Genomic DNA, 13,597 nt, shown 5'->3' on the forward strand with positions numbered 1-13,597 from the left:
TGTTTGGGGAGCTCATCTCCTCAACCTAACAGTTCAGGAAATATGGGACAATACTTATCGGTCTCTTCATATCAATTACCTCGAACTGCAAGTGATATTCTTGGCAATGAAAGCATTCCTTTCACAATTGCAACACAAAGCATTGTTGATACGTACAGACAACATGACTGCCATGTACTATCTTTTCAAACAGGGGGTAGGACACAATCTCAACAACTGTCTCAGCTAGCACAAACACTATGGAAATAGGCGATTCGTCACCATATTCACATAGTGGCACAATATCTTGCGGGGACGGACAACCACTTAGCAGACCTGCTAAGCAGGATGCATCAACAAACACACGAGTGGGAACTCCACCCACAAGTCCTTCAACAATACTTCACAAAATGGGGAACACCTCAAATAGATCTGTTTGCAGCAAATTTAAACAAAAAATTGCCAAAACTTCACCTCCAGGTCCCCACACCCTCAGTCCAGGGGCAATGCTCTGTGGATGAGTTGGTGAGGGATATTTGCTTACGCTTTTCCCTCTCTCCCACTCTTACAATTCCTAGTATGGAAGATAAATCAATCTTCCCACTGCATGATCTTAGTGCCCCTACATGGGCACATCAACCATGGGACACAACACTTCTGGAACTCCCGGTTGTTCCTCATCAAAAGCTTCCCAACAGACCTGATCTTCTGACACCAAAACTGAGACAGATAAGACATCCAAATCCCAAATCACTCAACCTAGCGACATGGCTCCTGAAGTCCTACAATTTGGATATTTACATTTACCACAGGAATGTATGGATATCCTTAAACAAGCATGCAAACCTACCACTAGACAGTGCTGTGCAGCAAAATGGAAACGTTTTGTTTGTTACTCTCAAACAAAAAACATTATCCCTCTTCAACCAACAGTACTGGACATTGTACAATATTTATTACATTTACAAAAGGTAAATTTAGCCTGAACATCTATTCATTTACATTTAGCCGCCTTAGCTGCATGTCTTCAAAATAGCTAACATATTTTGTTGTTTACAATTCCAGATATCAAAGCATTTATGGAAGGACTAAAAAGAATAATTCCACCAAGGATTCCTCTGGTCCATCTTGGAATCTAAACAGTGTACTCACAAGACTCATGGCTCCACCATTTGAGCCACTTCACTCCAGCCCCCTACAATTCCTTTCATGGAAAGTAGCCTTTTTAATTGATATCACCTCTCTTTAGGTGTGTCAGTGAGCTTCAGGTATTAACTTTGGAAGAACCTTTCTTTAAAGTTCATAAAGAAACAATTGTATTAAGAACAAATCGAAAATTTCTTCCAAAAGTAATTTCGCAATTTCATATTATTCAAACAATAGAATTGCCAGTTTTCTTCCCAAAACCCAAATCAGTGGCAGAAAGAGCTCTACATGCTGTAGGTGTTAAAAGAGCTCTTATGTATTATATAGACAGAACAATAGCTTTTAGGAAAGCCAAACAACTTTTTATGGCTTTCTCATTACCACATAAAGGAGATCCTATATCTAAAACAACTATAGCAAGATGGATAGTCAAATGCATTCAAACTTGCTATACTAAAGCTAAGCGACAATTACCTGTACCCCCTAGAGCACATTCCATTAGGAAGAAAGGTGCATCTATGGCCTTTTTAGGTAACGTACCTATAGCAGACATTTGTGAGGCAGCAACATGGTCTATACGACACACATTTACTAAACATTATTGTGTAGACCTTTTGCCAGGCAACAGGCAAATGTTGGACAAGCTGTACTTAAAACACCTTTTCATACAATTGTAACCCCTGCGCACTAGTCACCGCTTTATAGAAGGACTGCTTTACAGTCTATGCACAGCATGTGTATCTACAACTATACATGCCATCAAACGGAAAATGTTACTTACCAGTAGACATCTGTTTGTGACATGTAGTGCTGTAGATTCACACGCGACATCCCTCCTCCCCAGAAGTGTGAACAGGTTGCAATTTATATACATATATATATGATGTACATATGTAAATACATTCCATGGACTTCTGTTCTATCTTACTACATATTTTTCACTACTTCACTCTCCCGTCTGCTGACAATCTAACAAAGGATTTGATGCCCATGCACAGTATTACCGAGAGGAGGAGTCACTCGATCCCGTGACTCAAAAACTTTCTTTGAACAAAAACAAGTTGTACTACTCCGAACCCAACACTAGGTGGCGAGCTTATGCCCAGCATGTGAAGCAACAGCACTACATGCTACGAACAGATGTTCACTGGCAAGTAACATTTTCCTTACAGTACTGAGGCCTTCACTCTCATCTTGGTTCCTACTTAACCCGGTGGTGAACCTCCAATGAAGGCTCGATGTAATTGTATTCATAGAGGTTTGGGCATATTAGTGCTTCCTAGCTTTGTAGTTGTCATAGTCTTGCAGTGGGTTTCTCATGCAGACCAGTGTGGATGATGTGCCATTCCAAGGACTCTTGCCAGCTTCACCCAATGCTTGGTTCTCAGTAATAAAACGATTTTTGTAAGTATAACAGTCTGGAGATTGGTTCCCTTATTCACTGCATTCACTTTAAGGATGAACGTGAATTCAGAGTCAGAAAGGTTTTTAATGATTTTTGGTGATTGACAGAGAGATGTCTAGATATTGGGGCACGTCTGAGGCTCAGTTTCCTCTGTAACTAGAATGCCTGTTTTGGCTTTGTTCTGCTTCATCCACTGCCATGTACATGGTTCAAACACAAGATGATATGGTACTGTACCAAGGTCTGAACATCAATATTCTGTAAGAACCTAAAGGGATACTGGATTTGTGGAAGACTTGACTTCCCAGATCCTGATTTCTTGGCTGTGGTTGGTCAGAACAGATATGCTCGATATCAAAGCAGCTCCATCTGTGCTTGCCCATTGTTCCAGCATTTTCACCAGTATTGTCTGGTTGAGTCCGGTAGGTTTGAGAAAGTTTGAGGAGCTGTTTTACTGTATTTATCAACAGAAAGGAAGAGCACGTCCCTTTTAATGACCAGATAGGTTCCGTGTCAATTGAAAGAATAAATCGCTAGGAGTTTGGAAATAAATCAGTTGTTTGCATCTTGGGATTTGTGGCGTTTGTTTTTGTGGAGAGGCTGATAATGATCCTATACATATGAGTACCAGTCACCCCCTAAATCAGAGGGAGACATTAATCATGATGATAGTGCTTACTGCAGTGAAGGGGATGAATTGTCTGAAGCACAAGGCTGAGCAAGGGTTTGGAGGTGCCTTGAATGCTTTTATCTTCGTTGCCGAGCTTGAGCGCTTCAGCTGTCCAGGAAAAGAATGGGTGAGAAGAAAGATTCATCCTATACGCACAGTATTGAATCGATGATTTAGGCACACTTTGGATTTCAGGAACTCAAGTACGTATTTGCAGTGTTAGTAAGCACATGGTTTGTCTTCACAAGTGTCCGGATTACACCGTTCATAGTAAATATTGAGGATACGTTTTGAAGAGTGTGACTGTGTCTCCAAAATGAATCCTTGTATACTTACCAGGAACCCCAGTAGTACAGATATCTATCATTTCCTGTCCTAAACGTTTACCGAAATCCGGGAGAATTTCTCATCACAAACATCATGTTCCATGTTTTGGAAAAATGTTATCTCTTGACCTCCAACTGCTCCACTTATCGATTGTGTTCAGGAATCTAAAGAAATATCTATTTTAAGACGTGATTAGTTTGATATGTGCCAATAGACATTTCAAGGTAGTGTTGCATGTCAAAAATATTGGAAGTCATTTATGTTGTGACTTTGGAGCTCAGTTTAATTGATCAGTGTTTATTAACCTTGGGTTCCTTGATTGCAGTTTTCAAATGAAATATGCAAACAAAAATGTAAATATTAGATTCATGTCAAATATTGGCTGATGACGTTTGATCCCTTGCCATCTACAGCCTACCCAACCTGTTTCCCGTTGACCCAGTTCACCTGCAGCAACGGACGTTGCATCAACATTAACTGGCGCTGTGATAATGGTAAGTCTCTCCCCCCACCCCTCGGACACACTTATTTCTTGCCTTTCACTGTCACTTTTCTGCCTCTTAGTCCTTGGAACAAAGCTAAATAAATTCCCCGTTCCATACTGAGAGGGAGATGAGACATGATGTATCCTAGAGCAAGCATGCAGATACGCTGCAACTGGCTAGCAAGATGTGGGAAACCCCATTTAATAGAAAAGGCAGTGGACTCGTTATGTACGTACAGTGGGCAAAAACCATATTTCAGTTTTCGCAAATATGACTCGTGAGATTCAGATGCAGTGCACACGTTTGCCTTCTTTCCTGAAGTTTTTCCATGTGGCCACTGGAATAGGAATAACACACCCTACAAACGATTACAGGCTGCTAAAAGTGAACTGTATTTGAAAGGACAGTGTTCTGGAAATGGTGGCTTAGGATTTTTACTACCGCTAGCCTGGTCAGTGTAGGAGCAGGCAGGCAGGTGGAACCTTACTGGAAATGTGCTAATAAACGTTTAGGGAAAGTATATGGGGTGGACTTCAGTCCTGAACTCGCCCTGGAAGATTCATGGTTCTGACCTGGAAGTTTGCAGCAGTCACGCTACATAGGCAGTACTGTACTATCCATTCGTTGAATAAGGGGTCCTGCAGACGGTCCCTCCAGCTGTGTGCCGTCCATGCCGTCAGTGGGTCTATAGCTGCAGTGTCAGTTCTGCAGTCAGTGTTTAAGGGTCCTCAGCACCATGTGAGTCAGGCCTGTAGGAGCTGGTAAATTACTAAGATCCACATAAGGGGGGATGTTTCCCTTCAATGTGGCGATCTCTAAGCCGATAGGAACATCAGTGACAGATGTATTTATTAATACTACAGATGCAGGTGAAGGGTACCTCGTTTTGAAGCTGATGTTTCTGAATATAATAACGTAGTAGCCAGTATTACTAAATGTAATGATAATATTGTTGACCATAAAAGGGTAATACAAAATTATAAACGAGTACTTATTTTATTGAACACCGGTCCTATACCACTAAAAACGTGGCTGTTACCACAAAGACGTATCTGTTACCAATAAGACTTATATAATAGAGTTGTCCCTCACGCTAAACAGATGCAATCTCACTAAAATGAGCCGAGCCTTGTAATTGTCTGATATGTTTCATGTTACACAGTCTTTACTGGCTCAGGCATTTGACAACAGAGTTTGCCCACCGAGTGTGGCCTTGTTTAGCAGTGGTAGGACTTTGCTATTTGGATATTACAGGTTTGGGTGTTAGCTGGGAAATCCAAGAGGCTGCTGCATTTCATGGCAGACTTTTTTTCAACTCTGATTACACTATCTTTACAGGCGCAGGCCTAGAACCCTACATTCTAAAGTTTACACAGCTCTAACACCCAAAATGTCGAAGGGCACGATAGCTCTCTGTGCTACACAACTCATACATGCTGTGCTTTTAGTGACACAGATATTAATTCAATGGTCAGGGCGAAATGAATACAACTTTTACATTAGGTTCCAAACAGTAGTTCCTTGTTGTTTGACTTGCTTATGCTATACAGATCTTCTAGCCAATAAACCTATCCTGTAGGTCGGCCTTTCATACTGAGGAGTTGAAGGCCTGCCTGCTATAGCAGAGCGTCCTTCTGGTTTCACTTCTCCTGCTAACTTGGAACGCAGAAGGACTCCTATTTTTAATTTTTATTTGAGTTACCTCCGGTCAGAACCTCTCTTATTGTTGGGCATCAGGTCCTAGAGGATGGCACAGATGGTCACTGAGAGATATCCACGGGGCTAAAACCAAATGGGTGGATCAATAGTTATAAGTGGGTATAGTGTCATCATTTCTGCCTTGTTATAGTCAGATTGGGCATTTCATCAGGATAAGTAAATTATATTTTTCTACAGATGGCTCCTGAGCTCATACTGGTCAAGTCAGTTGAAAATGCAAGCATGTGCGCCCTTATGATCATGTATGCTGTTTTGGATATTAAAAGCTGTTTACTTAAAATAGAAATTGAAAGACCCATGCAAAATTGCCATTTGGCAAGATTGAAAAAAAGACTTGTACAGCGAGTGGAATCCTTTTGGAAATTCCTTTTGGGTTTGGGAATTCCGTCGCTTTTCTCATAACGATAAATATTTCAAAAGCATTTAAACATATAAAAAATGTCCATGACAGACAACTTAGTTACAGGTAAGTAACATTTTCATCTTTGCCATTCGATCTTTCATAGATTAACATTATTATGAAATGTTACCTGTTCTTGTTGGTATTTTCAGCCTGATGATTCTGAATATGTAGGATGCTTGTAGATCTGTGAAAGATTCTAGATTCTAATGTGTGCATGTAAATAACTGCGTTCTTTAAATCCGTGACCCCCACAACGGTGATCATGTCATGTTTCATCTTCTCCTTCCTCCCCTATGCTTTCAGTTATGGTTCTTAACACTTCGGGTTTTTTTCAACACTTGAATGTCCTTTTCATTTTCGTTGTATACATTCCTTGTCATTTTAATCTGTTTGATGTTTTGCTGTTGGAAGCGGAAGTACTTCCCAGAATGTCTAAAACATTAAAGAATTTTGATTTTTTTTTCTGATTTTCTTGGCTCATCATCCAGTCATAATTGTTTCTTTGTCTTTGAAATCTAGCAATATATTTAACAAAGTAAAAATTTATGAAATATTGTAATGTAGGGTGAATAAAATGTGGTTTATTGAGAATTGTCAGTCTGGGAAGTGCCGCAGCGTTGTGTTTTTATTGTTTTTAAGGCAGCAGTTCTCAATCTATCGGGTTTAGTCCCTTCTTTGTGCCCTACATTGTGTGGGGGTCCAACTTTCTTTTTCATTCTGTTATTTCTGAATCTCTCACTCGACAGGTTGTATTTAGAATGGTCCAGAGTGAGTGAGAGGTTGTGACTAAATCCTAACCTTGACGATAAGGAGACTTCATATCTTGCAGTCAGGTGGATTCATGACCTGCAGTGACAGGGGGACTTGGGGAACTTTGATGGAGTGGTTTGTGCAAGACCAGTTATAAAGGTGGATGCTCGCAATTATCAATGAAGTGTCAAGAGTCATGGATGAATGGGAGGACTTGGCTTTAGGTGATTGAGATTTTATTTATTAATTCATGAGGCCCAAGATGTTTCAAGACTGGGAACGTGTTGCTCAACGTGACCTTGGGTTTCGTGGATTAGAGCTAACAGTATGAGTGGCATTTATTTTTCTGAAACATAGTCAATATGAACATTTCATGAATGGCGCAAACTCGTTTTTTTTTTTTTTAGGTCTAGGCTAACACTAGACTATATATATATATGTGTGAGTGTGTGTATATATATATATATATATATATATATACATATATATATTTGTGTGTATAAATGTTCGATGGCATACGTTGCTGTAGATACATGCTCTGCATACTTCTGCCATCCAGTGTTGGGTCCGGATGTGTATGAGTTGTTTTTAGGGTCGAGCCTGCGTTGCATGCGCTCGCGCATGCGTTTCGCAGGGAGACTCTTTTGTATTTAAAAAAGGGCTCGGAGCCCTGTCAACTTCACATCAGTGTTTTTTATTGGTTGGTGGGCTTCCCTTATAAAATCTGCTTGCTTTCATTAGTCGAAGGCACGCATATGGCATGCCTTTTCCGGAGGCTAGCCCTCCTCCAGCGCAGCGACCAAGTACAGAAAACATGCGAGGCTCGCTGTTTTCCATCGGGCTCGTGGACTTTTTTTTCTCTAATTTACGAGCCCGATCTCGCTTGGCAGAAGTCGAGCGCTTTACATACTTGATTTCACCTTTTCGGGTTATGCACATAAATGCACTTTTGCCCGATAGGTGAAAAGTCAGGTTAGGAGTTTACAACGCGATCAGCTCTAACATGAGCAAACGCGAGACCCGATGCATTGTAAATGCTTGTTTCTTCTGTAGTTGCGAGGTAAAGTGACCCCTCCTCTTGGTGATAGTCCACATGGGCATAGGCTCCATTGTTAGATTGTTTTCTTTCCAACATAGGGTTCGGACATGTTTGTCCGTGCTTTAGTTCGAAACAACTCCAGGCTCCCTTCGCACCATTGTACACCCCTATATTTGTCTGTATTGTTTTAGTTCAAGTTTCAAACCCATCCATTGAAAACAGAAAGAAATAACAACCGATCAGTGAGTGTTGGATATTATCCAACATGGTTATTGCCTGGAGCTCATCAAAACACCTCAAACATACCACATCGCAAACACAAACTTTCCATGCAACATCTGAATTTGTTAAATCGAGAAGTGCAGACTCTCCTGATCAAAGGAGCAATAGAACCAGTCCCATTTCATCAGAAGGGCACAGGAGTATATTCCTCATTCCCAAAAAGGACTGATCACTTTGGCCTATCCTAGATCTCAGGCCATTAAATCACTACATCCTGTTGGAACACTTTCAAAAGTTAACTCCCCAGTATGCAAACCCACTTTTACTAAAAGGAGTTTTTATGTCTGCACTAGACTTAAAAGATGCCTACTTTCACATTCCTATACATCCAGCTCACCGGAAATATCTCTGGTTTGTAATACATTAAAAATACTACCATTTCAAATTACTTCCATTCAGAGTTACTACCACACCTCGTGTCCTGACAAAATGTCTTGCAGTAGTTGCAGCTCATCTACTCAGACAGAGTATCCATGTTTTCCCATATCTGGACGACTGGCTTATCAAATCCATCAACATACAGAAATCACACCTTAAACCTTCACAGATCTAGGAGCTATCCTCAACACACAGCTAGGAATGGCCTACCCAGATGCAATCAGGATTCAAAATATCACAACCCTGCTGCGGCAGGTGACCCCAATATACAGATAACAGTAACAACAGTTCCGAGGATCTTGGGTATGATGTAATCTTGTATTGTGATAGTACCACATGCACGACTGCACATATGCATGCTGCAGGAGTGTCTGGCAAGTCAGTGGTCTCAGTCATAGGGTCAGATACAGGATCTAGTGTTGGTGGACAGCTGCACTCATCACTCTCTGTAATGGTGGAACACACAAAATTTGCCAAAAAAGCATCTGTTTCTCGACCCTGGTACCCAGATCACACTTACAGAGGATGCATCTCTGACGGGATGGGGTGCTCACATACAAAATCTATCCATAAAGAACTTTGGGACTCCAAGTCCTACACATCAGCTACTTGGAACCTAAAGCCATTCATCTAGCACTCAAAGCTTTCCTAGTTCATTTAACGGCCAAGGTCGTTCTGGTTCGGGCAACACAACTGCAATGTTTTATTTGCAGAAACGGGGGGCACATTCTATACAGTTTTCATGTCTCTCTCAGACAATCTGGCATTGGGCAATAAGGCGCTGCATTCACTTGTTAGCGGAATACCTCCCAGTGATGCACAACCACTTTGCCAACCTCCTCAGCAGGATGCAGCAACAATTCCACAAATGGAAACTACCCCCCTTGAGTCCTCCTTCCAAACTTTCACAGGTGGGGGTTTCCACACATAGGCCTGCTTGCAACTGTAAATGATGCAAAATGGCAAAACTTTGCCGCCAGGCTCTCACACCCACTATCCAAGGGCAATGCTCTGTGTATGAATTGTAAAGGGATATTTTATTTCCCTTTGCTTTTCCACCTCTCCCTCTTCTTCTGTTTGTGGTCTGAAAGCTCAGGCAGATGTCTCAACTTCATTCTAGTAGCTCCCACTTAGGCACGACAACCATGGTACACCATGTTACCTGAACTATCAGTAGTACTCCACGAGAAGTTTCTCCTACACCCAGATCTTCTCTCTCAGAACCACTGACAAATCAGGGATCCAAATCACAAAGAACTCAATCTTGCGATTTGGCTCCTGAAATCATAGAGTTTACTTGAATCTTCTCCATGACCATTCTTAAGGAAGCATGTAAACCCACCACTAGGGCATTCTATGCTGCTAAGTGGAAAAGATTTGTTTTCTATTGTCATGACAAACTTATTGAACCCTTTAGCAACTGTTCAAGATATTGACTGCTATTTACTTAATTTGCAAACTTGTGGCCTAGCATATACTTAAATAAGTCTTCACCTTGCATACATGCAAAACAGACAACACTTACTGATCAAAATACCTGTTGTTAAAGCTTTCATGGAAGGCTTAAAAAGGATAATTCCACCCAGAGTGCCTCCTGCACCAGTTTCAAATCTCAACATTTTACTCACCAGGCTTACAGGGCCAGCATTTGAACCACTGCATAACTGTCCGCTACTGTTTTTTTTTATCATGGAAGGTAGCTTTTTTAATAGCAATCACCTCACTAAGGCATGTTGGAGAACTTCAGGCATCAACCTTTGAAGAACCATTTTTTCAGATGCATAAGGATGAGGTAGTCCTACGGACCAACCCAAAATTTCTATCCGGGGTAGTTTCTACATTTCACCTGAACCAAACAGTTGAATTACCAGGTTTCTTCCAAATCCTAAGTGAGCTGCAGAAAGAGCTTGTGACAGGCTATACGGTATAAACCAGACTGACACGACGTAATCGTGGTGAGTATATAGAATATTTATTTTTTTTATCTCAAGGTCTCTGGCCTCTTTATTGCAAAGTCTTTCACAAGGGTACGTGTTTCTAGATATGGTTCTTCACGTCTGGTCGTTCTCCGGACCTTCTCGTATCAGGCGTTCATTCCCTCCGTGTCTGGTGGGCTCTCGGGGAATACCGGAAAAATAAACAAAACCCTAGGTTACGTCCTTGGACTCTGAGGGGTTTTCCCGTGTCACCCAAACAGAGGGGAAAGGTGAAGGTATAGGAAAGTGTGCGCAACACCCGTGTACCGTGCACTAACCAACTGTGGAACTATTCTGCTATAGTGCTCCCAAACTTGAGGAATTAGATCTGCCCTCTCCCCAAACAGGGCTGTTTCTGTTTCCTCCCCTCCTTCTGCTGCCACTCCTCTCTCCCAGCACCCTTCCCCGTATTTTCTCCCCTTATTGCCTCTGTTCCTTTAAAAAGGAACCGTACCTTGCTAAGCCACGACCCTCCGGGGTCGTGGCTGGCTTGAGGGCTCCTCGTCAGGGTCTCCTGGCTCTCCTCCACGCCGCTCTCCTGGCTCTCCTCCACGCCGCTCTCCTGGTTCTCCTTTACGCCGCTCTCCTGGTTCTCCTTTACGCCGCTCTCCTGGCTCTTCTCCACGCCGCTCTCCTGGCTCTCCTCCACGCCGCTCTCCTGGCTCTCCTTTACGCCGCTCTCCTGGCTCTCCTCCACGCCGCTCTCCTGGCTCTCCTCCACGCCGCTCCTTTTCTCTTCCTGCCGGGTCCGGAAAGCCTTGTCCGTTTCCCTGGCAACAGGAAAACGCCTCCATGACGCCGCGATCGTTTCCCGGGAAACGGGAAGACGCGGAACTGACGTCTCGGCGTGCTCCGACCCGTCAGCTGCTGCTCCGTCCGTGTAAGTAAGCCCGGGCGCCCCATCACACCCCCCCTCCCAAGAACGATCCTGGTCGAGGATTGAGGAGGAGAGGGGAAACCGTGAAAGATAGTCCGCAGGGCCTTGGCAGGAGCCTGGTATATGCCGAACCTGGAAGGAGAAAGGCTGGAGTTCAAGGAACCAGCGAAGGATTCTAGCATTGGAATCTTTATGAGAGGCCAGCCAGGTAAGAGGAGCATGATCCGTATAGAGAACAAAAGGTCTACCTAAAAGATAATATTGCAGATTTTCTATTGCCCACTTAATGGCCAAACACTCTTTCTCAATGATGGGGTAGTGACATTCTCGGGGAAGTAATTTCCTACTGATAAAAACAATCGGATGATCCCTTCCGTCCTGATCTGGCTGGGCAAGGATCCCTCCCAGACCCACATTGGAGGCATCAGTATAGAGGTGAAAGGGTTTGGAGAAGTCAGGACATTGTAACACCGGTTCCGTGGTAAGAATGGACCGCAATGTATCAAGACTAGCTCTCTGAATCTCCGAGAAGGGGGCCAATATATTGGGAAGCGATTTTGCCAAGAGGTCTGTAAGAGGGGCTGCAAGAGTGGAGTAGGCAGGTATGAATCGACGGTAGTACCCCACTAAACCCAGAAAGGAACGAAGGTCTTTCTTTGTTTTGGGGTTTGGCGCGTTACTAATGGCTTCAATTTTTGACATTTGTGGTCGTAGTTTCCCATCACCAATGATATAGCCTAAATAGGAAATGTCAGTCTTCCCTAACATGCATTTCTTAGGATTAGCGGTCAGTCCTGCTGTTGCCAGGGTGACAAAAACCTGACTTAGATGCTCAAGATGTTCTATCCAGGTGTTGCTAAAAATAACGACATCGTCCAGATACGCAGCTGCGAATTTAGAAAAAGGTTTGAGCAATTGATCCATCAACCTTTGGAAGGTGGCCGGGGCTCCATGTAGGCCAAACGGCAATACCGTGAACTGGTAAAGGCCAGATTGAGTGGAAAAGGCTGTTTTCTCCTTATCTTCAGGGAAAAGAGGAATCTGCCAATAACCTTTTGTGAGATCTAGGTTGGACATGTACTTAGCTCTCCCTATTTTCTCCAGAACATCATCCACTCGGGGAATCGGGTAGGTGTCAAACAGGGATATGGAGTTAAGTTTTCGAAAATCAATACAGAAGCGGATTGATCCATCCGGCTTGGGAACCAAGACCACCGGGGAACACCAGGGGCTAACGGAAGGTTCAATTACTCCTAATTCTATCATTTTCCGTATTTCCTCCTCTATAATATGCCTTCTCGCCTCAGGGACCCGATAAGGTCTTAGGCGGATAGTTTGTCCTGGAGGTGTTCTTATTCGGTGATGGACTAGGGATGTTTTACCCGGGACATCGGAGAAGAGTCGGACGTTTTGGTTTAGCAGAGTGTGTAATTGTTGTTGTTCGGATATAGATAGGGAAGGGTTAATATTAGGTCTTATCTCTTGTGGTGAATCCTTGCCTGGACATAAAGCGATATCTAATGTCTTGTGGGGAGACAGGAAACGCCCCATCTTAATGGTCTCCTGGTCCTCATCTATGGGTTCCCATTTTTTTTAGAAGGTTCACATGATAAATCTGGGTTTTCCTTGGATTACTACTGATTTCTAGGAGGTAGGTGACAGGGGAGACAGCTCTAATCACTTTAAACGGTCCTTGCCACCTAGCCAGTAGTTTCTGTTCGGAGGTAGGCCTCATAATTAAGACTTGGTCGTTTGGAAGAAATGTACGCAATTTACTCCCCTTATCATAGTAGTGTTTTTGTATTTCTTGGGCCTTCTCTAAATGTTGGCGTACATCTTCCCAAAGGCCCTGTAGATGGGTTTTCAGTTTATTTACGTATTCTAACAGGGGTCGCCCTTCTACTTCTTCGTTCTCCCAGGTCTCGATAGCCATATCCAAAAGTGACCGAGGTTGTCTGCCAAATACTAATTCGAACGGGCTGTGACCGGTGGACGCCTGTTCGTGGGTTCTAATGGCATAGAGAGCTAGGGGCAATTTGATGTCCCAATCCCTCCCAGTCTCATCGACTATTTTTTTTAACAGTGACTTAATAGTTTTGTTATAGCGCTCCACTAGCCCATCTGTTTGGGGATGATAGACTGCCGTTTTGATCTGAGTAAT

The 13,597-nt window shown here is 42.9% G+C and overlaps 1 protein-coding gene across 2 annotated transcripts in view; it reads left to right on the plus strand.

Annotated features, from left to right (window-relative positions):
- The window catches only part of LRP1 (LDL receptor related protein 1), a 1,410,884-nt gene that overhangs the window by 362,901 nt on the left and 1,034,386 nt on the right, over positions 1-13,597 (plus strand). For both annotated transcript variants that reach the window (XM_069230782.1, XM_069230783.1), the window contains exon 19: positions 3,941-4,021. In XM_069230782.1, the coding sequence (XP_069086883.1) occupies positions 3,941-4,021 (81 nt within the window). The remainder of the gene's footprint in view (positions 1-3,940; positions 4,022-13,597) is intronic.

The sequence above is a fragment of the Pleurodeles waltl genome, chromosome 4_2 (assembly GCF_031143425.1).
Source record: "Pleurodeles waltl isolate 20211129_DDA chromosome 4_2, aPleWal1.hap1.20221129, whole genome shotgun sequence".
Lineage (NCBI taxonomy): Eukaryota > Metazoa > Chordata > Amphibia > Caudata > Salamandridae > Pleurodeles > Pleurodeles waltl.